Source organism: Pelophylax lessonae, assembly GCF_965119305.1.
Source record: "Pelophylax lessonae genome assembly, chromosome: 4".
In the NCBI taxonomy this organism is placed as follows: Eukaryota; Metazoa; Chordata; class Amphibia; order Anura; family Ranidae; genus Pelophylax; species Pelophylax lessonae.
Window position 1 is genome coordinate 137,181,248 of NC_138771.1, and position 26,886 is coordinate 137,208,133.

A 26,886-nucleotide genomic window follows, 5' to 3' on the forward strand; every position below is an offset into this window, starting at 1 on the left:
TGTAAGTTGTGTGAAAATGTGTAATTTCACTCCTGATGTAGAAAAGAATGAAATAAAAAATCAAGCGAGTGTGCAGTAAGATGTGATTGTCATGATGAAATGGCTTATCCTTTGATGTAATTTTCCAGGAGTGGTACTGCTTGCGGTTGTAGCTGGTAGAAACCCACCTTCATGGACTCCACTCGTCTTCATTTGTGGTCAGTGGATATTTTGGCAGGCACAAGCCCAGAACTGGCCTCGATCACCAACATGAACACCCTGGCACATCAGAAGTGGCTTGAAAGCTGAACAGCAACCTGGCCATGCCTGTCCTCTATGAGCTGGTAGAGGTGCAGAATTGCTTCTCGACTCTGCATGAACTTGCTCAAGATATCCGAATCCTGTATCTTTGCCTAATGTAGCCATGGAGCAAAGATCGTGGGCTGGCGCAGTAAAGGCACAGGGACTGGAAACTGTAAATATGACCTTGCTGCATCCCTCCTTATGCTGTATTTAAATGAAAACAAATACATTTGCGAAGGAACATGTATTTTGTATTTTTTTATGGCTTCAGACTTAAGCTGCCAATGCCGGGGCTTTGCACTTTACATGCTGCTGGTGATGTGAGGGGTTTGAATTTAGGGTAGGGATGGGACAGTGTTGTGTTGAGGTGTGAGGCAAAGTGTAGTGTTGGACTATGAGGGGCTGTGTTGGTAAAATATGTAGAGGGTCCAATACCAGACACATATATGCTTGGTGTTCATCAAATTCAACAACCATGGTAATGTGTAAACGACTGCAGCTCCAGAAAAATATGACCGCACTCATACACTTAAAATTAGGCTTGTTCCATTTGTGCTCTGTATATTTATCTAGGGCCCCCCCCCCCCCCCAAAAAAAGCAAAAGCTTAATAGGGAAAATGCATCCAAGTGTTGTCATTTGAAACCATGACCTTGTTAACTCTAGTTAAGTTGCAAAGCAGTTAGCTATTCTGCAGAATCGAGTTGTTTTGGGAACAGAAAGGAGTGGCTTGAGGCTAAAATGCACATATAGCTAAGGTACTCAACATTGTAGGGAATCTAGGAAGAAGACCATTGAAAAAGTGTGATGTTTTAATATGGACCTCAGTGGTGTAGTGGTTGTAATTGTTTGCTATGCACCGTGCAACCATGAGTTCAAATCCAGACAAAGATGAGATAATTAAATAGCTGTATATGATGTGACTTTGCAAGCGCTTCACAGGATATGTGCCATCTTGTTATCTGCATGTACTTGTCGTAAATTTTTGAGCCATATAAATGATCCAATCTGTCAGAGTTTAACAAAAAACATATGTCTCCCTAGGTGGAGATGGTCAGACTAGAACCTACGGCAGAGTGAGATGTATGAATCAGAGGATATGTGCAAGATACCGCTAGACCACGGTGCTATGTGCGAGTGCTGCATTCACATTCACATAAGCATGAGAATTTGATAAGTCGCGATCGAAATTCAGCCAACATCAACGCCGCTGAAAACGGTATTCCCTGTTGGTCTAAAGCTGTCAAGTTCGCCACAGTGGAAGTTAATTGATATTAACGTGGCGAGAAAAAAAAAGCCTGAGCAGAGTTAGGCTGGAGGTTTAATGAATTAGGCCCCCCGTAACACTAACGAATCACATGACACCGTTAAGTAAAATTACTAAGTGGGCCCGATTTGGAAATTTTCACTTAGGAGTGTACTCACTTTTGTTGCCAGAGGTTTAGATATTAATGGCTGTTTAGTTATTTTGATGGGACAGCAAATTTACACTGTTATACAAGCTGTACACTGACTACTTTACATTGTAGCAGCATTGTAGCAAGTGTCATTTCTTCACTGTTGTTACATGAAAAGGTATAATAAAATATTTACAAAAATGTGAGGGGTGTACTCACTTTGTGAGATACTGTATACTCAAATAGACTATTTCAGTGCGACTGAGTTAACCACTTGCCCACTGGGCACTTAAACCCCCTTCCTAACCAGACCAATTTTCAGCTTTCAGTGCTCTCATTTTTCTTCATAAATTTTGACTTAAATTGCAACTACACCCCAAAATACATTCTGCTACTCCTCCTGAGTATGGCGATACCACATGTGTGACACTTTTCTACAGCCTGACCACATACAGAGGTCCAACATCCAAGGAGCACCGTCAGGCGTTCGAGAAGCAAAAATTACACATATAATTTTCTGACGACCTATCACACTTTTGAAAGTCCTGGAGCACCAGAACAATGGAATTACCCACAAAATGACCCCATTTTGGAAATAAAACACCCAAACCCATGATCTAGGAGGCATAATGAGTCTTTTGAACATGTCATTTTTTTCCACAAGTTTTTGGAAAATGTGGAAAGAAAACCAAAACGCATTTTTTTTTACACAAAGTTGTCCATTTATTAGACATTTCTAACACATAGCATGCACATAGCAAAAATGACACCCCAAAATACATTCTACTACTCCTCCTGAGTATGGCGATACCCTATATGTGACACTTTTCCACAGCCTGGCCACATACAGAGGCCCAACATGCAGGGAGCACCGTCATTTCCTGACTTCCCATTACAATTTTGTGAGACACTGTAGGGCACTGATAAGCATTGTAGTGGCACTGATGTGGCATGGATGTGGCCCGGATGAGCACTGACGTGGCATGGATGTGGCACTGATGAGCACTGATGTGGAATGGATGTGGCACTGATGAGCACTGATGTGGCATGGATGCGGCACTGATGAGCACTGACGTGGCATGGATGTGGCACTGATGAGCACTGATGTGGCACGGATGAGCACTGACGTGGCATGGATGTGGCACTGATGAGCACTGACATGGGATGGATGTGGCACTGATGAGCACTGATGTGGCATGGATTAGCCCTGATGTGGCATTGATGTGGCACGGATGAGCACTGACGTGGCATGGACGAGGCACAGATGAGCACCCTGACGTGGCATGGATGTGACACAGATGAGCAGTGACATGGCATGGATGTGGCATGGATGTGGCATGGATGAGCACTGACGTGGCATTGATGTGGCACGGATGAGCACTGACGTGGCATGGATGTGGCATGGATGAGCACTGACGTGGCATGGATGTGGCACGGATGAGCACTGACGTGGCATTGATGTGGCACGGATGAGCACTGACGTGGCATGGATGAGCACTGACGTGGCATTGATGTGGCACGGATGACCACTGACGTGGCACTGATGAGCACTGAAGTGGCATGGATGTGGCACGGATGAGCACTGACGTGGCATGGATGTGGCACGGATGAGCACTGACATGGCTTTGATGTGGCACAGATGTGCACTGATGTGGCATGGATGAGCACTGACATGGCATGGATGAGCACTGATGTGGCATTGATGTGGCACGGATGAGCACTGAGGTGGCACGGATGAGCACTGACGTGGCATGGATGAGCACAGATGTGGGATGGATGAGCATGGATGTGGCATGGATGATCACTGAGGTGGAATGGGTGGGCACAGATGTGGGATGGATGAGCATGGATGAGCACTTGAGACAGCATGGGCAGGCACAGATGTCGCACAGATGAGGCATGGATGAGCATGGATGAGGCATGGATGAGCACGGATGTCGCACGGATGAGCATGGATGTGGCATGGATGAGCACTGAGGTGGCATGGGTGGGCATGGATGTGGCATTGATGAGCACTGAGGTGGCACGGATGATGCATGGAATGGGGCACGGGTGAGGCACTGATGGGGCACAAATGAGGCACTGATGGGGCACGAATGAGGCACGGATGGGGCACTAATTGGGCACCGATGAGGCAGAGGAGGCGTGCAGGTGCAGTTTCTCTCCTCTCCTCGCACGCTGTACCGATTGCTGTGTACAGCGTCCGAGGAGAGAAGAGAAATGAACCGGACATGTGTCGGTTTGTTGTGATGTCATTGGACGAAGCGATCACGTGGTAAAGGACCGCTCTCATTGGCCCTTTACCTCGATCCGTGTTGCGTTGGGTCCCCGGGACCCGGCGAGCACGGACACTCCCGTGTGCGCACCCCAGGGGGCGTGCGGGAGCGCGGTTCTGGGAGGACGTCCATGTACGCCCTGCCAGAACTAGACAACCACTTTGCGGCCGTATTTTCACAATAGGCCGGTCGGAAAGTGGTTAAATAATCTATTTCACTACATAATCAGTTTGGCACTGAGCAGAGCCGGGTGTACCAAGATGACCATCACCACCTTCTGGCTGCAGACTTGTTGCAGTATTTACTATAATAATAAAAATGTATTAATGTATATGTATTTAATTATATAACGAGAGTTTACTGTTAAAATAAGTGTGATATTGAATACTTGCGACGGTGTAAGAAAATGTTCGCTGCTGCCTTCATGTTCTGTCAGATTAGGAAACCTATTGGAACGCATAGCAGCCATGTTGGAGCACATGGCGCATGCGCAGTAAACATGTTTTGCTCAGATAGTCACTTCCGTTACATTTTCTGATGAGTAGCAGTATTCTGCATAGGCGTGCGCAAAGGGTGTGCCTAATCACTACGTGTGGTGCAGATTGCCCCTGTTAAGACCTCTGATATTTCACCAAAGCCCCCCAGACAGGGCTCCTAAAAAAATATATAAAACTATATATATAAATATATAAATATATATATATATATATATATATATATATATATATATAAAAATTGTAAAAAATTAAAATAATGAATAAATAAAAACGTCTGACAACATCCACTGCCCTACTGACACCAATCTCTGCCCTACTGACACCGTCCACTACTCTGCTGACACAGCCAGTATAGTACACATGCATAGTTCCCAACTGTCCCTGATTTTGAGGGACTATCCTTGCTTTGGAACAAAGTCCCTCTGTTCTCCTCAATGGTCCCTCATTTTGGTCTGATCTCTATAATTGTATATAAATGCACTATTTTTGTTTCAAAAAGTGTTTCCTAGTGCTAAACCTTTCATCCAAATTCTAAATTGCTGTTTCAATATCACTACAAAGGAAAAAAAATATTTGTGGTTTTAATTAATCCTTTTTTTGTTTGAATCTCCCTTAACCACTTAAGCCCCGGAAGATTTTACCCCCTTCCTGACCAGGCCCTATTTTGCGATTCGGCACTGCGTGACTGTAACGGACAATTGTGCGGTCATGCAACGCTGTACCCAAATGAAATTGACGTCCTTTTTTTCCCACAAACAAAGCTTTCTTTTGGTGGTATTTGATCACCTGTGCGATTTTTTTGATCATGCGCTATAAACAAAAAAAGAGCGACAATTTTGCAAAAATAACAATATTTTTCAAATTTTTTTTATATGAAATTCCCAAAAGAAATGTAAAAATCAAAATGTTTTAACATTTTAGGCCAATTTGTTTTCTGCTACCTATGTTTGGTAAAAAAAATCGCAAAAAGCGTATATTTGAATGGTTTGCGCAAAAGTTATTGCGTTTACTAACTAAGGGAAAGATTTTTGTCATTTTTATTGTTTTTTTTTTTTAAACGAGTAATGGTGGCGATCTGCGATTTTTTTTTTTTGCGGGACTGCGACATTGCGGCGGACAGATCGGACCCCTGACTGACATTTTTGACACTTTTGGGGGGGGGGTACCAGTGACATTATTACAGTAATTAGTGCTATACATAGCTGTGGCTGTTTGTGTAACTACAGAGATATACGATCCTACATAGCAGGACCGTATGATCTCTGCACTTACACAGGGGAGAATGACAGGCGGCTTTGTTTACATTAGCCGCCTGCCTTTCTCCCTCTGTAACAGACGATCGCGAGTGACACGCATAATGTTTGAGCTTTGGGGTGCACACCCTAATGCAATAGGCTGTGCACACCTATGGTATTCTGACAGGACACCGTGTGTGCTTTTTTTTTTTTTACATTTCAGCTGTCAGTGGGGAAATCCTGCTGACAGGTGAAAAAACCGAGCCTGAAAGTATCGGTTTAAGGTATCGAAGTACCGATACTTGTGCTTAGTATTGGCACCAATACCAATACTGGTATTGGCTGGCAAACCTACTTACTACAATATAACTTTGTTGCCTAAGGCCTCTTGCACACTACAGCTTGAAAAAGCTCAGTGCAGCATCTTTTTTATTTTTATTACTGATCTACATGCAGCCTATTGCTCACAATGTACACACAGGTGTGTAAACAAGCACTGCATATTCCTAAATATTAGAAAAATATAAAAATCTGCGTTCCCGGTATTTTGCACTGGTTTGCGCATATGAGCATAAATCTTGCTGACCGCCCCCTTGCATATATACTGCAGCAGGCTGCACAAACCGACATATGGGTACGTCAGTTCGTGGGAGCGGTGCCGGGCATCCGCGATCGCTCCCTGCTGAGGGAGAAGGACGGTCAGCTGTTGCAAACACAGCAGACCGTTGTTCTCTCTGAAAGGATCACAGGTCTGTGTGATCGTTTCACAAGTCCCTTCCCCCCACAGTTAGAAAACACTCCCCTAGGCTCACACTTAAAGTGGAGTTCCACCCTAATTTTATACTTACCTCCATCTTCTCGCTCCGCGTCACCTGAAAAAGAAATGGATAATCGCATTTTTTTTTTTTTTACTTACCTCGTAGCGAAGAAAATATACTTACCTTACTTCCTTCTTCCTCCTTCCTCGGCCGCGGCCCGTCGTCACTTCCTGGCTCTGCAATGATTCCTGGGAGCTGAACGTCATCGCTCCCAGGAATCATTGCGCCTGCACCGGCCCCGACGTCAGTTCCGGGGCGCGCGCGTCATCCCCTTCTAAACAGCTTCTGGGCATGCCCAGAAGCTGTGGAGGGATGACGCACGCGCACCGGAAGTGACGGCGGGGGCGGCGCAGGGCATCGAGGGACCGAAGAAGGCGGAAGAGGACGCCGAAGAGGATCTCGCTGGCTTCAAGCTGCCCACATCTGAGATGGCAGCGCTGGACAAGACGTTTTCAAGGTAAGTATTTGTCCTAACAGGTAAGTGCAACCCGGGACAGATCAGAGGCTATCCATTGTGGAATGCACTAGCCCTGACTGTCCCGGGGGTATTTTTAAAAAAAAAAAAAATTCCAGGGTGGAACTCTGCTTTAACCCTTTGATCACCCCTGGGTTAACCCCTTCCCTGCCATTGTCATTATTACAGTAACAGTGCATATTTAGCACGGATTACTGTAGTAATGTCACTGGTCCCCCCAAAAGTGTCAATAATGTCAGTTAGGTGTCCGATCTGTCCGATCAATGTCGCAGTCCTGCTACAAATTGCAGATCGCCACCATTACTAGTAAAATAAATAAATAAAAAAAATGACATAAATCTTTCCCCTAGTTTCTAGATACGATAACAATAACTTTTACGCAAACCAATCAAAATACGCTTATTGCGATTTTTTTTTTACCAAAAATCTGTAGCAGAATACAAATTGGCCTAAAAGGATGCAAAATGTTGATTTTTAATTTTTTTTTGAGAATGTTATATAGCAGAATGTAAAGAAAATAGTTATTTTTTCAGAATTGTCACATTTTTTTGTTTATAGCGCAGAAAATAAAAATCACACAAGGGATCAAATACCACCAAAAGAAAGCTCTGTTTGTGGGGAAAAAAGGGACATTAATTTTAATTAGGTACAGCGTCACACAACTGCGCATTTGTCCGTTAAAGTAACGCAGTGCCGAATTGCAAAAAATGGCCTGGGCATTAAGGGGGCAAATCCTTCTTAAAGAATTTTCCCTAGGAATGAATTGTGTACCAGAGACCTAACTTACACACTGCCCTCCACACACCACACTGCACTGCTCACAAGCTGCCTCCAGGGGGCAGGCTTCTCTACGCACTATGAGGCTTCTTTGTAAATAAAATGCCCCATAAGACATTGAAGACCTAGTTTAGTCTTGACGCACTTGGAATTTATTTAGCTTTTTTAAAGTATGAGTTTATTAGGTTTATAATTCTGTACCTCGGGTTGCCCTGACACTGCCCCCCACCATCGGGACACCCACACCACCCCCTATCACAGTCACCGCTTTTTATTATCATCACGCTATGTGGGCAAGTTACCAGGGAAACCACCGGGAGGATGCAATAGGCGGAGTAGGCCCTGCTGACGTCACAATGGGCCGCCCTATCGTTCCCATGGTGGAAGAAGTCCCGGCTCGGTGTGATACGTCTCAGGCAGCAGTGTCCTTCCGCCCAGACATGGAGTGCCCGCACCTTACGACCAGTGTTTGCATTGCTCCGGACTCCGCTGCTTTCCCCAGCGGCTGCCCCTCTTCGTGGTGCTGCAGCGGTGAGTGTGGTTTACTCCTCCCCGCGCTCCGCCCGTAGGGGGGACGCAGCGCCGCCTGCCTGGGGTGCTCAGGAGAGTCCCCGGCTCCGGGCGCGGCCTAGTGGGGGAATTGTTATTGTTGAGGGCAGGGAGAGCCCGGATACAGTGAGCACTGGGGAGCCTTGTGTCTGTGTAAAGCATGTTGTATATCCAAATGTTCCTGTGCCTACCCTGAAAGAGAAATGGAAGCCACTATTACAGTGCCTAGAGGAGGCTGACAACAACAAAGCCTCCCTCTAAACACGTGCACCCAGCCCTCCCCATAGACTGCCGGGAGGGGGGGCAGCACAGGGCCTGCCATTGTGTGTGCAACGGGTGGCATTGATGAGCCAGGCGCTGGGTATCCAGCACTAATCAGCTCTGTCTATGCCAGGCATGATCACCTTACACTGGGCATCGTGTCCTGTCTATGCCAGGCTAGGATTACCTTACACTGGGCATCGTGTCCTGTCTATGCCAGGCTAAGATTACCTTACACTGGGCATCATGGGCTGTCTGTGCCAGGCTAGGGTCATCCTACATTGAGCATTATGTCCCGTCTATGCCATGCTGGGATCATCCTACATGGGGCATCATGTACTATGCCAGGCATGGATCACCCTTCACTATACATCACGTACCGTCTATGCCAGGCATGGATCACCCTACCCTGGGCATCGTGTCCTGTCTATGCCAGGCTAGGATTACCTTACACTGGGCATCATGGGTTGTCTGTGCCAGGCTAGGGTCATCCTACATTGAGCATTATGTCCCGTCTATGCCATGCTGGGATCATCCTACACGGGGCATCATGTACTATGCCATGCATGGATCACCCTTCACTAGACATCATGTACTGTCTATGCCAGGCTGGGATCACTCTACACTGGGCATCGTGTCCTGGCTACGCCAGGCTGGGATCACTCTACACTGGGCATCGTGTCCTGGCTACGCCAGGCTGGAATCATCCTACACTGGGCATTGTGTCCTGGCTACGTCAGGCTGGGATCACCCTACACTGGGCATCGTGTCCTGGCTATGCCAAGTTGGAATCACCCTACACTGGGCATCATTTCTTGTCTATGCTGGGCTGGGATCACCCCACATTGGCATCATGTCCTATCTATGCCAGGCTGGGATCACTGTACACTTGGCATCATGTCCTGTCTATGCCTTGCTGGTATCATCTTACCCTGGTCATCATGCCCTGTCTATATCATGTTGCTGACTTGCTTCTAAATTTTAATCCGAACCAAATTTTTTAAAATTCGCCAGCAAAGGCGACACATAATGAGAGATGCTTCAAAGAACTGCGCCTTTTTTTTTCTTTCTTTCTTTGTAGCCTGTACGGGGATGCACGCCATCCTACATAAATTTATCAAGCTTGTGGTCTGGATGAGATTGTATCAGACAAATCTATGTAATAAAAATGGATTCATTTTAAGATCCTTATATAGCAGGAGAAGCAGTGTTAGCATGCCTTTGTGTCCTCCAGCTTGTATCACACAGACTACATCGTTTTTCTGCTGCTCTGAGTTCTTGTTCCCGTTCTAGAGAAGCTAGGAAATCCCTAGGTGTGGGTCCGGACAGAGGATGGCGGTGGGGAGGTGACGACATTGGAACGTGCCTTTTTATTGTTCCATGTCCTTCTCTGCAATGCTTGTGGTTCCTGAATCCTGATTTCTCTGGGCGAGGCTGATTGTAGTGGTCGCTTTTTCTTCTACATTCCTGTCTGGTACCCTTCTCTCTGTGATCTGGAATTGCCATGACAGCACTTTATTATTATTATACAGGATTTATAGAGCGCCAACAGTATGCACACTGCTTTACCATATAAAGGGAGACAGTACAATAACTATACAATTCAATACACAAGGGTTAGGAGGGCTCTTCTCCTGAGAGCTTAGGTTGAATATGTTTGTATTTATCTATCACAGGTATGTATATAGCGTTGACCATTTTACAAAGCGCTTTACATACTGTACATAGACATCAGTCCCTGCCCTCAAGGAGCTTTACAATCTAAGGTCCCTATCTCGCATTCATTCATACATTTACTAGGGCCAATGTAGACAGGAGCCAATTAAACCAATTTAACGTTTATCAAAAATATTCAAATTCAAGGCATGAATGATAACTGTCACATTTGCTTGTGCTGTCAACCGAACTGTCAGATCACCAGATCTCTGCTGTCGTAACTGATTGCATGTGCAGCACCACAGCAACTGCAGATCAATCAAGCAGAGGCTAAATCTGAGTCTTCATTGAGTTTTTTTTTTTTTTTTTCTCCGTTTTACCAGTGGGTTAAAAGGAAAAAAAAAAAAAAAAAAACAGATTTCTCTTTCGTTCATTGACAGACACAGCTCCATATCTTCTTGACCGATGGGTTTATACCGTTCTCCATAGGAGTAGGAAACTAGGTGGAAATAAATTTGACCATGCCTATAGGGCAGTCCTAGGGTGTATACTCCCACTTACTGCTATAGGACTTCAGTGTTTTTTCTGCCTTGTTAGGAGTAAGGACCTAGTTCCTTGCTGGGATCGCTGGCCCTAGCTTTTTTCCCTTTTTTAAACTAAATTTTATCTTTTTATTATTTTCTGTTCCTGTGATAACTACAATCAACTGCCGGACTGATCGACTGACTGGATAGCCTAGATCCTTACGGTCTTCCCAGTCTGCCCAGCGAGCGTGACCCAACCTTGGCTCCGTGCTCTGTTGGCTGCGACATATCCCCACTGGACAGGGGCTGGCCGGGGAGGACGCATAGCCCTAGTCATGACCAGAGAGGCGTACCTCTGGCCCGCAGCACCCCCGTGTCAAGATGGTGGGTGGTCTGCCTGGAGTGGTGCTGCCGTGGTCCCATGGTGCAATAAGTAGTGGCCCCTTGGGGTGGACATGGGCTTCTCTCTGTTGGTCAGAACCCCAAATGCCCTTCCTACCTACTTTTACACTCCCCTCCTCAATATCAGGGTCCCTCTGCGGAACCCCCCCCCATTCACCCATACCTAGTAGTTTCCCATTTCTATCAATCGACGGCCATGTTTTTGGAGTCAGTTGGGAGGTGATTCAGCGGTGGGCCCAGGGGCGGACTGACCATTCGGGGATTAGGGCACTGCCCGAGGGCCCAGGGTCAGTAGGGGGCCCCATGAGAGGCTACACACTACAGAAAGAAGCCAGGAACTTCCATGGAGACTATGCTGTGGTAGATATTTAAATGCCCTCTCTATGTGGCTGAGCTGCAATTTGTAGGTGTGGCTTGAGTGTGGACACAGGGGGCCCCATGATCTCTGATTGCCCGGGGGCCCCGTGAGTTGTCAGTCCACCCCTGGGTGGGCCTCTAGTGGCAGTTCTGTGAACTTCCTCTCTGATCAGCACATGGTGTGCAGCCTGACCCTCTGCATCCGCATCTGAGAAAGGGGTGGTGAGTCCATCCATGTGGGGGTTGTTTTGCTCTAATTTGCTGCTATGGCGATTTTGGTACACCAGGGATTGTAGGACTGCTGGTGCAGTGGTGGGTTGGTATTTTTCACAGCAATTTTACACATTTTGCTGGTGGTTCCAGGTTAACCCATGGAGTCCCTGGAGCACGTGTTACCACCTGACCCCCCCCCCCCCCCCCCTTCTTGAGGCTGCGTGACCTGCAGGGTCCCAGTCCGCCTTGTCTGCTATGACGGCGGTCCTGCAGTCACTGGTGTCTAAAGTAGATTTGGCCCTCTAAAATAGGAGGAGTAAAAAGTGTCCTCCGCCTTCACCTGCATCCTCTGCCTCCTCAGATTCTGAGGTGGATTTGGCCGCTGCGGACGCAAGTTACCCTATATGCACCCTGAGTGCCCTGATAGTGAGGATGATTCCTCTTCCACTACAGTCGCGCTTGAAAAGGCGCTGGTGCATGCATTGTATCAGTGCAGGAAACTTTAAAATTGGAGGACGCAGCTACTACTGCGTCGGCTGCAATGGTGCAGTTTGGTACCCACAGAACCTTCAAGGCAGCAAAGGTATTCCTCTTTCCCACCTTTTTTGACAACATTGTCACAAGTCAGTGGGGTTCCCCCAAACACACTGTCTGGGTCCATAAGCGCTTTTCTAGAAGGTATCCGTTTGGAAGAGTCCCTGCTAAAAAAAAAATGACAGTACCTGTGTTGGACTCTCAGGTTTCCAGGTTTCCTTTAAGGACCCCTTTGACAATCTGATTGGATACCTTTTCACCCTGGCCGGTTACATTCTGCGGCCAATATTTGCCATAACCTGAACATAAAGGGGTATACAATGTACGGTTAACAGCAAACACACATCGTAGATTGAACTTGATGGACTCTTTTTTTCAACCTCACTAACTATGTAACCTTTGTTTCACAGACATTTAACGGAATTGGCTAAGCTCCTGCGCCAGGATTTGGAAGGTGGGCAACCTCCTGACCTGACCGAGCTGGCGGACCAGTTGGTCCAGGGGTTGCAGTACATCTGTGATGCCTCTCTGGATGCGGCTCCCCTAGCCTGCAAGTTGTCCATGACAGCAGTGACTCTTCACCGCATGATATGGTTGAAATACTGGTCTGCGGACCAGGCTTCCAAGAAGGTATTGACGGATCTCCCTTTTGTAGGAGACCGCTTGTTTGGAGCTTCCATGGAGGAGATCAATAAAGGTCTTACTGGAGGTAAGAGTACTCTGCTTCCGCAGACTGCCAGGAGTAAAGACACTCGTGGCAAGCGTGGTCCTTTCATCCCTCGGGATCCAAGGACCAGGGAACAAAATTCACCCCGTAACCCTACAGCGGGCTCCAGGAGGCCCTGGCCTGGTGAGTCAAGAGCGGGTCCCTCTGGGACCGCAGCCAAGCCCACTTCTGCCTGAGGGGGCACCCTCACCTGTATCTGGAGGGGTGGGGGGGGGCGTCTTTGCTTCTTTCCGGATCTGTGGACCTCCTGGATTCAAGACAAATGGGTCCACGAGTTGATTCGGTCCGGTTACCAGATCGAGTTTCGGTCCTTGTCTCAGGCAAGGTTCTTTCCTTCCTAGTGTGTTTGTCCCTAGATTGCCTATTATTGTACAGGATTTACATGGCGCCAACAGTTTGCGCAGCGCGTTACAATATGAGGGAAGACAATACAGTTACAGTACAATTCAATACAGGAGGAATTAGATGGCCTGGCTCATTAGAGCTTACAATCTAGAGGGGAGTGTCAAGTGAAACAGAAGGCAATAACTGTGGGAGATGAGCTGATGGAGAAAGTGGAAGTACGGTTGTTAGGTGTGAAGAGGAGGGTTTTCAGGGATCGCCTAAAATTTAATGGAGTAGGAGATAATCAGACAGATTGGGGTAAGGAGTTCCATAGGATTGGAGAGGCTCTGGAAAAGTCCTATAGGTGAGCATGGGAGTTGGTGACTAGGGGGCTAAAGAGCAGGAGGTTTTGAGAGGAACAAAGAGAGCGATTAGGTTGGTATTTTGAGACTAGGCTAGTGATGTAGCTTGGGGCTAAATTGTGGATGGCTTTGTAAGATAGATGTTAGTATTTTGAATTTAATTTGTTGGGAGAGGGGAAGCCAGTGGAGGGATTGACAGAGAGGGGTAGCGGACACTGAGCGGTTAGTAAGTTGGATGAGTCTGGCAGCAGCATTCATGATGGATTGAAGGGGGGATAGCCTATGTAGAGGTAAGCCAATGAGAAAGGAATTGCCTACAAGGATTGGGGCGGTACAGGATCTGCTCTGACAGGGGGCCATTGTACTGGTTCCGCATCGAATGCATTTAGGAATTTTATTCAAACCTATTTACTTTTCCCAGAAAGGAAGGCAAGGTCTGTCCAATTCCTGGACCTCAAGGCTTTGAACCGCTTTGTGCGGGTTCAGAATCTTCAAATGAAATCCATTTGCACGGTAGTGGCATCCCTTCATCAAGGGGATTTCCTGGCCTCTATCAATATCAAGGATGCTTACCTTCATATCCCAGTATATCTCGGGCATCAGCGTTTCCTTCGCTTTGCCGTGGGCGAGGAGCACTATCATTAGTGGCATTCGAGTGATCAGGCTTTGCCTAACGCATTGGACGGATCGTCTACAGGGCCCCCGGTAAGAATACAATCGGACAATACCATGGCAGTGGCATATGTCAGTCATCCAGGGGTCACCAAAAGTGCCCTAGCGGCCCGGGAAGTAGCCGGCATTCTAAAGTGGGCAGAACTTTTGTTCTAGACATCTCTGCCGTACATATTCCAGGGGTGGAAAATTGGTAGGCGGACTACCTCAGTCGGCAGACGTTGGATTAGGAAGAATGGTCTCTCCACCAGGAGATGTTTCATCAACCGAGGCTCAGGTAGGGGACTCCCGATGTGGACCTGTTGGCCTCTCGTCTCAACAGGAAGTCAATGAGGTTTGTAGCAAGGTCTTGGGATTCTCTGGCCAACACCACAGACGCTCTGGTCGCTCCTTAGGGCCAGTATTGTCTGATGTACCGATTTCTTCTGTTGAGACTTCTGCGCAGAATCGATGCAGAAGGGATTCCGGCCATTGTAGTGGCCCCAGACTGGCCTTGCATGTCCTGGTACGCAGACCTAGTACGGCTGGTTGCCAATGTCCCTTGGAGACTCCCTCTCAGTGAAGATCTGTTAACTCAAGGACTGATCTTCCTTCCTGCTTTACAGTCACTGACTTTTATCGGCTTGGCTATTGAAAGCCAGGTACTGTAGGATAGAGGGGGTCTACATTGGTGATTCCTACATTGTTAAAAGCTAGAAAATCAACATCTAGGAAGATATATCATCGAGTCTGGAGGGCGTACATTACTTGGTGTGAGTCTCGGGGGGGGGGGGGGGGTTCGGGGGGGGTTCCCCCCCCCCTCCTTTTCGGTGTCTTATGTTTTGGAGTTTCTCCAAAGAGGTGTAGATCTTTTGGTACCATCAAAGGCCAGATATCAGCCCTGGCGATTTTTCTTTCAATTGCCCGTCTGCCACAAATTCCTTTGCTCACGCCTTTGTTCAGAGGGTCCGCCACCTGGCTCCCCCCGGTGAGGTCTCCGTTGCCTTCGTGGGACCTGAATTTGGTGTTGTCGGTTCTTGGAAACCCTCTTTTAAATATTCATGCGATTACTCTGCTCACTTTGACACAGAAGGTAACTTTTTTGGTGGCTATTACTTCTGTGTGCAGGGTGTCAGAACGTTGTCCTGTTGTTCGCCTTACCTGGTGGTTCACAGAGACAAAGACAAAGTGGTGCTTCGTACCTGCCCGTCGTTCCTTTCTAAGGTCGTCTCTGGTTTCCATTTAAATTAAGACATTGTGTTGCCTTCTTTGTGTCCTAAGCATCCTAAAGGGATTGCCTTACATTCTTTGGATGTGGTTCGGGCAATTGGGGTGTACCTGGCAGTGACTGAATCATTCCGATAATCGGATTCTTTCTCCTTACGGATGGATCTTGTAAGGGGATAACCGTGTCTGCTGCGACTATTTCCAGATGGATCAGGCAGGCCTTGGTGCGGGCCTATTCCATGAAAGGTCAGGATCCTCTTTTCCCTGTTAAGGCACATTCACGAGGGTGCGTAGTGCCTCCTGGGCCTTATGTCATTAGGCATCGGTGATGCAGGTATGCAAGGCAGCCACATGGTCATCTTTGCACATTATCACAAAATTTTATAAGGTGGGTGTGTTGGCATCTCCGGATGCTTCTTTTAGCCGCAAGGTTTTGCAGGCCGCTGTTGGAGAGATTTAGCCCTCTTTGAGGGTGTGTTTGTTATTTTTGTCAGTTGAGCTCCAGTAGTTCCTGGCTGAGCTCTTGTTTTTGCCTGGTTGGCTATGTTTAGCCTCTGGGAAGTGTTTTTTCTTGCTGTTATTCCCACCCTAATATTGACACTGCTTTGGGACATCCCATCGGTCAAGAAGGTATGGAGCTATGTTCGTCAAACGAAAGAGAAAACTGGATTTTTGCCTTACCGTAAAATCCTTTTCTCTGATGTTCATTGACGGACACAGCACCCGCCCCTCTATTAAGTTGGGTTTTATGTTTTTCTGACACTGCTTGTTAAAAAAATGAAATTCTATAGCAGGAAGTGGGAGTATACCCCCCTGGGACTGCCCTATAGGCCTGGTAAAAATTGTTTCCACTTAGTGGCCTACTCCTATGGAAAACGGCATAAGCCCATCGGTCAAGAAGATATGGAGCTTTGTCCGTCAATAAATATCAGAGAAAGGGATTTTACGGTAACAACACAAGCAATGTGAATGCAAGGATCTCCCCCAATGCGCTTTTGTATTCTGACAGCAGGGATTACATTTCGATCCATGGGAGCCCTTGCTGGCCCCACTGGAATCTGAAAAATGGTCAGCTGAACAGTGACTGCAGCCATTCAGCTGCAATCACTGTTTGGGTATTCTGACTTCATTGGGCACTGGCTGTCAGGATAAAAAGCAGGGGATAGTCATGGATTGAGGAACCCAATAGATTTCTTTAGTTCAGCCTGCGGAAGTGGCTAGCTTTAGAGGTGATTTCATATCATTTGGATTATATCTCTACCTGCATACACTTTAGTCTCTGGGGCACAGAAAGCAAAAATAAAAAAAATCTGATTTGGGATCAGAAATGTAATAAAAAAAAAAAAAAAGTACTTTTAACATAACTGAGTTGTGAGGTAAGTCTTTATAAAGGGGCTGTTTAGAATTGGTTTTGATTCATCATTGCTGGGAGGATATCCTGCGAGTAAAGAGCATCATCGATGCTGGGAGGATATCCTGCAAGTAAATGGCATGTTGACGATTTGTTGCCATTACAGAAAGCAGCCTTCTATGTCCATTACATAAAGAGAATGGCCGCTCTCTAGCAGTAGTAGATCTATATCACATGACTATTGGACATGGTAGAAGCTGATTTATTACATCCCTTGGGTAAAAGTGTGGCTGTTGCCTATAGCAACCTATCTCATTCCTTGTTTTGTTTGCGAGATGAAACCTGTTTGCTGTGAATGACAGCTCCACACTTTGTATACAAGCCCAACAAGTCCCATCATTTTGTTTTTTGTTAATATAGTATAATGTAGGTTGTGGTTGTACATTTTTATGTCTTAGCTTTACCAGGTACAGATGGCTAGGATCAGCACAGTGGCTTGGGGCATTCAACAAACAGCCTAATGCTACCAAGCAAGGGATACAATTTTATGCATTCTCTTTTATCTATTATAGTATGTATTTGATATACACTGTATTGTCAAAAGTCTTGGGACGCCTGCCTTTACACGCACATGAGGTTTAATGGCATCCCAGTCTTAGTCAGTAGGGTTCAATATTGAGTTGGCCCACCCTTTACAACTATAACAGATTCAACTCTTCCGGAAAGGCTGTCCACAAGGTTTAGGAGCGTGTCTATGGGAATGTTTGACCATTCTTCCAGAAGCACATTTGTGAGGTCAGGCACTGATCTTGGACGAGAAGTCCTGGCTCACAGTCTCTGCTCTAATTTATCCTAAAGGTGTCTCCACCCGCGATTGTCCGTTACAGAGGGAGAACGCCGCCTGTCATTCTCCCCTGTGTAAGTGCAGAGATCATACGGTCCTGCTATGTAGGTTCGTATAATCTTTGTTGTTACACAACAAGCCACATCCCTTCACAGTTAGAATCACGCCCCTAGGGGGACACTTAACCCCTCCTTCTCCAATAAAGTTAAAGTGGAGTTCCACCCTAATTTTATACTTACCTCCATCTTCTCGCTCCGGGTCACCTGAAAAACAAATGGATAATCGCAATTTTTTTTTTTTTACTTACCTTGTAGAGAAAATATACTTACCTTACTTCCTTCTTCCTCCCCTTAGCGGCCGCGGCGATTCGTCACTTCCTGGCTCTTGCAATGATTCCTGGGAGCTGAACGTCATCGCTCCCAGGAATCATTGCGCCTGCACCGGCCCCGACGTCAGTTTCCGGCGCGTGCGCGTCATTCCCTTCTAAACAGCTTCTGGGCATGCCCAGAAGCTGTGGAGGGATGACGCGCGCGCGCGCACCGGAAGTGACGTCGGGGCCGGTGCAGTGCATCGTGGGACCGAAGAAGAAGGAAGAGGACGCCGAAGAGGATCGCGCTGGCTTCAAGCTGCCCACACCTGAGATGGCAGCGCTGGAGAATACTTTTTCAAGGTAAGTATTTCTCCTAAAAGGTAAGTGCAACCCGGGACAGATCAGAGGCTAGCCATTGTGGAATGTACTAGCCCTGACTGTCCCGGGGGTATTTTTTTTTTAAAAAAATGTGCACTGGGTGGAACTCCGCTTTAACCCCTTCCCTGCCAGTGTCATTTTTACAGTAACAGTGCATATGTATAGCACTGAATACTGTAGTAATGTCACTGGTAACCCCAAAAGTGTGAAAAATGTCAGTCAGGGGTCCGATCTGTCGGCCGCAATGTCGCAGTCCCGCAAAAAAAATCGCAGATCGCAGCCATTGCTAGTAAAAAAAAAAGACAAAAATCTTTCCCTTAGTAAACGCAATAACTTTTGCGCAAACCAATCAAAATACACTTTTTGCGATTTTGTTTGTTTTATTTTTTTTACCAAACATATGTAGCAGAAAACAAATTGGCCTAAAATGTTAAAAAAATTTTGATTTTTACATTTTTTTTTTTTTTTTTTTTTAGGGAATTTCATATGAAAAAATGTGAAAAATATTGTTATTTTTGCAAAATTTACACTTTTTTTGTTTATAGCGCAAAAAGTAAAAATCGCACAGGTGATCAAATACCACCAAAAGAAAGCTCTGTTTGTGGGAAAAAAAGGTCGTCAATTTCCTTTTAGGTACAGCGTCACACGACCGCGCAATTGTCCATTAAAGTCACGCGGTGCCGAATCGCAAAATAGGGCCTGGTCAGGAAGGGGGTAAAATCTTGTGTGTTTTTTGTTTTAGTCGTATCTTGGTTGGCTAAATTGCACAGTACATTTTTGTTGACTAAAATCAAATGGATTTAATTAAATTGTAATGCATTATTTAGGCATTTCTCTTGCCAATCTCATTATAGTCCTGGAGTTCAAATCTAACAGGATGTTACTATTTATGGTAAGGTTTGAACATGCATTACAGACACAGATTTAGCCATTGTGATATATAATGTCTTAATAAATAAAACCAAGTTTCATAAACAAAAAGTTAGCTTTTTGACAAACACATTGTGGAACACATTAGCGGTGGAATGCATGCGCAGTAAGTATTTTTGGTAAGTCTGATGGAATGTCACATTTCCGTTAGCTGATCTGACAGGTTTGCTTATCTGATAGAATGCCCCCAAAAGCAAGCCGCTTGTTATGGGGGCCATGCTGCGTGCTCGCTCACAAGCCCTGCTTTGTGTGTCCATAAGACACATGGAGCCGCAGCTCGGCACCGCTTGCCCCCCATCCGTGTGATTGACAGCAGCAGGAGCCATTGGCTTACCTAATGAGGAGAGGGAGTCCTGGGACAGCCAAAGCTCTTGTGTACATTGCTGGATCGAGAGGGAGCTCAGATGAGTAATAAGGGGGGCTCTGGGAGAAGCAGCACACAGAATGTGTTTTACCTTCAATCAAATAATGCATGAAGGTAAAAAACCTTCAGCCTTTACACACTTTAACCTCCCTGGCGGTCTGATTATGTTAGTATTTTTGAATGTTAAAGCGGGACATTGTTTGTTTTGCATGGAAATCTGTTGTTTTATATTGTAGGCCTGTAATTCTTGGGAATAAAACAGTAAAAGTGAATAAAAATTAATTTAATGAATTGAAAAAAATTATTATTAATAAAAATAAAAGGAATAAAAATAAAAGGAATAAAACAGTAAAAGTGCAGGCGGGCACTGGAAAAAGCACTAGGGACAAAACTGAGGTGAAATGGTTTGATACAGTAATGTAATCCCAACAAATTAATTATTTTAAATCTTCCGCCTGGTTCCACCCATCGCGGCACTTGCAGGGAAGGGAAGACGGATGTCGGCGTTATATCGGAATACCGCTACCTATCAGATTCTGCAACCGGAAGGGACGTTCGGAAATAAAAACTTACTGTGCATGCGCCATGCGTTCCAACATGGCCGCTATGCGTTCCAATAGCTTTCTTAATGTGACAGAAAACGAAGCAGCTCCAGACATCTTGCACCCACGCAAGTCTTGAATTTTAGATTTAATTTACCAGTAAATTCACCTTATAGACTGAATAACAGTATTACATTTCTATTATTATTTTAATATAGCAAGTAACCTGCGGGTAGAAGGTGGTGACGTCCATCTTGATACACCCTGCACTGCTTAGCAACATACTGATTATGTGGGGAAATAGAATATTTCTCTCGGTCGCGGTGAAATAGTCTATTTCAGTATAAAAGGTGAGTTTACTGCAAAATTAAGGTTGTAAAAACATATCTGCTGCTTGTTCTGTTACATTCGGCAAGCTATTGGAACGCATAGTGCCCATGTTGAAACGCATGGTGCATACGCAGTAGGTTTTCTCGGCCGTCACTTCCAGTTGCAGAATCTGAAAGAACACCGACATCGGCCGGAGGACATCAGGGGATCGTAAGGACAAGGTAAATTTCACTACAGGGTAATCCCGAGTGTGGCTTGGGGTTACCGATTTTGGTACTGAAAATTAATCCTGAGCGACACTTAGGGAGGTTAATGCAAAGCACAGTGTTAAATGGTTTTTATGAGTTCCTCAATGATGGGCATTTAAACACACATTCTTATTAGTGATGCACTGAAATTTCGGCAGCCACAAATAGGGTTTACAGCGTTATGCCGAAAGAAAAAAAGGTGCCGATAATGGCTGCTGAAAACGCCTGCAATTTTGCCGTGATTTCACTGTGCTTATGGTGTGCTTTTCCTAGGTCATGCGACTCAAAAAATGCATCAAACTCAACACAAGTGCATTTTTTGAAGCGTTCTTGGTGCGGTTTCTTTTACCTGACCAAAAATGCAGCAAGCAGGATTTTTAACACCGCTTCAAAAGGTGCTGATAATGGCCTACAAAAAATTCATATTCATTTAGATTCATATTACTTAAAAAGTTGAATACAATACAATTATTACAACCGTCAATTTTGATTTCGGCCAAGTGCTTTCTAAAGTTTCGGTAATAGAATTTTCATTTCAGTGCACCACTAATGCTTATGCAAATGATCCATACGATATCTGCTGAGATTTGCACATTTGTGCCCCATCATTAAAGAATGATGAATAAATTATGACCAGAATCTGCAGAGATAGTAAAATGGTTTAATGACTGGTATTAAATGTTGAGACCTACAGTAAAAGAATATCTGTTAACCCTATGCAGTCCTAACATGACCCATTTACTGTTCCCTGTGCCACGAAGATTACATTTACTGGGATGTTGACTTCATGGGGGAGAGTTACTAAACTGATAGAGACAGAATCTGGCGCAGCTGTGCATAGTAACCAATCGGCTTCCAGATGTTATTGTCAAAGCTTAATTGAAGAAGCTGAAGTTGGAATCGGATTTGTTACTATGGACAGCTGCACCATATTCTGTCTCTATCAGTTTTAGTAAAGCCTAGTACACACGCAACGAATTTCCGCCGACCGATCGTCTGTCTTTTGTCCAGAGTGGTGTTTTGTTGGTTGGAATGTGCCTAGACTGCACACACATTTTCCCGCACGACAAAATTCTACTTCAGAAGTGATGTCATGTGATGTCATGTGTTGGATTGCTTTCTTTGTGTTCGTTCTTCTCTGAGCATGCCCAGTCTTGCTCATAAGATTTTTCCCTGTCGAAATCTGTACTGACTGCACGAAAATCGGACGTGTTTTGACGGAGGACAAAAATTTTATAGCCTGCACACCAGAATTTTTTCGGCCAAAAAGTCGGAGTTGGTTGTCGGAAGCATCATACTAACAAGCCAAAAATCTGCAGATCGGTCGTCGGACGAAAATTCCCGGCCGAATTTCGACGCATGTGTACGAGGCTTTAGGCTCCAGTCCCACTTGTCATGCAACTTTGGACATCAAAGTCGTTCCCCATATTTTCCAATGGTAACCATTCATATATGTGCGACTTGGAAGTTGCAGAAACTTCAAAGTGGTTTATGCACTACTTTGGTTTGACTTTCATGGAACTTGAGGGCCATAGACTTCAATGTTAACTCTCAGAAGTTGCATGAAAGTCCTACCTGAATGTTCTACAATGCAACTTGTGTGCAACAGTTGTCTGTTTTTTACTGGTCAAAGCCATATTCATATGGCACCAATCCAAAGTTACACTCCAAAGTCTGCACTTCCGTGTTTCTTCAGCCTGAGTTTTGGATTCTTCATGTGTACATGATGTTCTGTCACAAAACACACCTGCAGCATCACAGAAAAACCCATAGTTCTCTGCTTCTCTCAATTCCCCTTGTTTTTCCATTCCCACACACTTTTGTTATCTTCTTTCGTTCAGTTGGCTTACGAAAACTTGTCAATCGCCACTCTGGAAAAAATTTGCATGACTTTTTCTTCGCTTTGGGACATACCTTTTGCCAGGAGAGCAATGTCACTTAAATGTACTGGCAAAGTAGGACAGGGGGTCGCACTGGGCGTAAACAATGTAGAACAGCTTTTATGTAGACCCAGCAGTTCAGTGCCCACCTCCCACTGGCAGTCGCTTTCCTTGAGTCACGAGGGAGCGTTTTTCAGCCACTGTGGTAAGGAATATTCCAGCACTGTGTTATAAGGCATTGTGCTGTGATGGTTCTCACATTTTTGGCTATTTCGTTTTAGTGAGACTGGTTGTCTGGCTGGGCAAGCCTCCTCCGATCATGAGGTTTTCCTTGCCTTAATCCTTAGGGTTAGGAGTGTAAACCTTGGGCCTTGATAGCCTCAGCAGAGTTGCAGGATTAACCATGTCTTCTTCGGAAGATTTACCTCACTTCATGACCAGGCTGTTTTTTGCGATACGGCACTGCGTTATTTTAACTGGCAATTGCGCGGTCGTTTGACACTGTACACAAATAAAATATATGTCCTTTTCCCCACAAATAGAGCTTTCTTTTGGTGGTAATTGATCACCCCTGCGTTTATTTTTTGCGCTAGGGGTTAACATCAGGGGCGTTTAAAGGGTTAACTGTGTGCCTAGCCAGTGTTTATGCACTGCGTGGGAGGTGCTTTTACGAAGAAAAGGCATAGTTTCATGTCCCTGATTTGCAGGAACACAGGATCCATCTCTTCTGTCCAGACAGAACAACAATCTGCCTTGTTTACATAAGCAGACTGCTGTTCTGCCTGTGTAACGAATGATTGTCGGGTGCCAGCGGCCATTGAGTCCGAAGTACCCATTGACTGGCTCCTGCTATGCATAATCACAGCGGGAGCGACCTGCCGGCAGCGTGCATTCACACCCGCTACCAGGAAGTGCAGGATCGTGGATATATACAGTATCTCAAAAGTGAGTACACCCCTCTTTTTTGTAAATATTTTATTATATCTTTTCATGTGACAACACTGAAGAAATGACACTTTGCTACAATGTAAAGTAGCGAGTGTACAGCATGTATAACAGTGTAAATTTGCTGTCCCCTCAAAATAACTCCACACTCAGCCATTAATGTGTAAACCACTGGCAACAATAGTGAGTACACCCCTAAGTGAAAATGTCCAAATTGGGCCCAAAGTGTCTATTTTGTGTGGCCACTATTATTTTCCAGCACTGCCTTAACCCTCTTGGAGTTGACCAGAGCTTCACAGGTTGCCACTGGAGTCCTCTTCCACCCCTCCATGATGACATCACAGAGCTGGTGGATGTTAGAAACCTTGCGCCCCTCCACCTTCCATTTGAGGATGCCTCACAGATGCTTGATAGGGTTTAGGTTTGGAGACATGCTTGGTCAGTCCATCACCCTTACCCTCAGCTTCTTTAGCAAGGCAGTGGCCATCTTGGAGGTGTGTTTGGGGTCGTTATGTTGGAATACTGCCCTGTGGCCCAATCTCCAAATCGAGGGGATCATGCTCTGCTTCAGTATGTCACCGTACATGTTGGCATTCATGGTTCCCTCAATGAACTGTAGCTCCCCAGTGCCAGGAACACTCATGCAGCCCCAGGCCATGACACTCCCACCACCATGCTTGACTGTAGGCAAGACACACTTGTCTTTGTACTCCTCCCCTGGCTGCCGCCACATACGCCTGACACCATCTGAACCAAATAAGTTTCTTAGTCTCATCAGACCACAGGACATTCAGCTCCTCAGAGAGTTCTTTGCCATGAGGTGCCATGTTGAACTTCCAGTGACCAGTATGAGAGAGTGAAAGCGATAACACCAAATTTAACACACCTGCTCCCTATTCACACCTGAGGCCTTCTAACACTAACTAGTCAAATGACACCGGGGAGGAAAAATGGCTAATTGGGCCCAATTTGGACATTTTCACATAGAGGTGTATTCACTTTTGTTGCCAGTGGTTTAGACATTAATGGCTGTGTGTTGTTATTTTGAGGGGACAGCAAATTTACACTGTTATACAAGCTGTACACTCACTACTTTACATTGTAGCAAAGTGTAATTTCTTCAGTGTTGTCACATGAAAAGATATAGTAAAATATTTACAAAAATGTGAGCGGTGTACTCACTTTTGTGAGATACTGTACGTGATCCTGTGCACAGCCGCTGCCCTGTGGTAGTAAACTGCTATAGGGCAGTTGGCAAGTGGTTATTGCTTCTGTGTGAATGTAATAATGTATCCTTTTCTTTATATGAACAAAGACTTATACCAGTGTTTATTTTGATCTTTTGCAGTGTGCCGTTCAAATAAAAGTCCATGGGTCTGTCTGACATGTTCCAGCGTGCACTGTGGAAGGTGAGTTTGGATAACCCTATATAGTTTAGGTTTTTTTTCCCAGTAATTGCATGATCTTTTAAAACGAAGCACAATTCCTCAAGCAACATTTAAACATCTCGTAAGCCAAGTAGTCATATTTATAGACAATATATTGTGACTGACCTACTGTACTGCGTAATGATTTTGAAATCCTAAGAGTGAAATGATACATGTCTAGTCTACATACATGAAAAACATAAATGGTTATGGTATAGTAGATGGGATTTTTGTCTTTGTCCTGTGGTTATGCTTCTCACTGATTATTCACCACGCTTAATAATAATAATTTATTTTACTTGAATTAATTTTATTTTGTATATGGCTTATTTAATTTTCAATATTCTACTCTCCCATTATGACACGGTTTCTCTCCTGTCATTGTGTGGCACTGTATCTTCCCATCTAACCCCCTGAATCTGTGCTTTTAGAAGTTATCCTCTCTGTTCCCTCTCCTTTGCTCTGTCTCCTCCAGAACGTCTGGCAGGGGCATGAATGAAAAAGGTCTGCTGACTGGTGTGTTCTGGCGGGAGGGGGCCAACCCCCTGTCAGAACACAATAGCTCAGTGGGGGAGATCGCTGTACTAACTTAGAATTGTTAGTACAGCGGCTCCTCCTGAGCACTTCAGTTTTTTTTTTTTTTTCACATAACAGAAAAAAAACTTAGTGTGTATCAGACTTTAGTTCCACCAGTTTGTTGCCTGTGAGATTCTGCTCCAGCATCTTATTCTAGGGTTCTTCTGGGTGTCGGTGTTTAGCTGTCTTTATTGGCCTTCACAGAATGATGTCATTCATTTAATGTGCCAGAATGTAAACTGAGCTCAATATTCGCAGCGTTCATTCTACAGGGGATTGCAAATAGGCAGCTAAGTGTATCTTAGGAAGGGACGATGCATGTCTCTTCTGCTATATAGAACGCATTTGCAATTTTATTTTTATTTTTTTAGCTTTAGATCCACATCAAAGGGTGCTTTCAAATTGTATTGCATATTAGAAAATGAAGGCTCATTACTGTGCTGTTTCAGAAGCATTCCAGCAGCAGAATTAACATGCAGGACTGTAAATCTACTACTCGGTGTGCTGCAGAAATGCTTTGTAAGTCCTCTAGAGATTGTGTGCTTTCTCAACAAAGACAGGGATGAGACACAAACAGCACTACTAATTGTCTGCAAATTAGTTCTGTTTAGAATTTCTGTCAAAACTGTGTTTTAAAAGCTATAAAACTTGTTGAAGGCGCCAACCCTAAAATCAATCACCGACTGCTGCCCCTTTAAATGTGAATCACATTAAACTGAGTGCAAAAAATAAATAAATTAAGGCACTGTCGGTATACTAAACAGTTACATACAAATCAATAGTCATTTTCAAACCCGTGAATACATCAAAAATATAATAATTGTGCGAAAATACTCCAAAAAATGCAGAAAGTTGTGATAACTTCTGAAATACAGTCCGCATTCCGAGTAGTATTTTTCCTCTCAGTGATGCCAAACACCTTCACACATGCGTGTTGAAAAATATCTGTGTGCTCCACCACGTGAAGTGTCAAGTAAATATGCTCACCAAACTTCCCAGGTCCAAAAGGGCTTATTCAATATGGGGTCACCCCAGCTGTCCGAACATATTTTTTCACAATGTTACCATTTACTCCACTCCCCAATTTCCTCTCCAGTGGCAAGGGACATATATAGCAAAAAAATGGACTAATAGTGCAACCTTGTTTATTAAATATGTCAGTCCTAACACAAGGACCAATGGTTGACAGCTTACATCAGAAGTGCCTCGACCGGCACAG

General features: G+C 45.1%; 1 protein-coding gene across 2 annotated transcripts in view; it reads left to right on the top strand.

The window, feature by feature from the left end:
• Positions 1-8,106: 8,106 nt before the first annotated feature.
• The window catches only part of USP3 (ubiquitin specific peptidase 3), a 62,432-nt gene continuing 43,652 nt past the window's right edge, over positions 8,107-26,886 (top strand). Inside the window, exons 1-2 of one of the 2 annotated variants that reach the window (XM_082255127.1) lie at positions 8,107-8,286; positions 25,013-25,073. In XM_082255127.1, coding sequence (XP_082111253.1) covers positions 8,112-8,286; positions 25,013-25,073 — 236 coding nt within the window. In that variant the 5' untranslated portion in view covers positions 8,107-8,111. The remainder of the gene's footprint in view (positions 8,287-25,012; positions 25,074-26,886) is intronic. The other variant, XM_082255126.1, reaches the window with a different exon arrangement.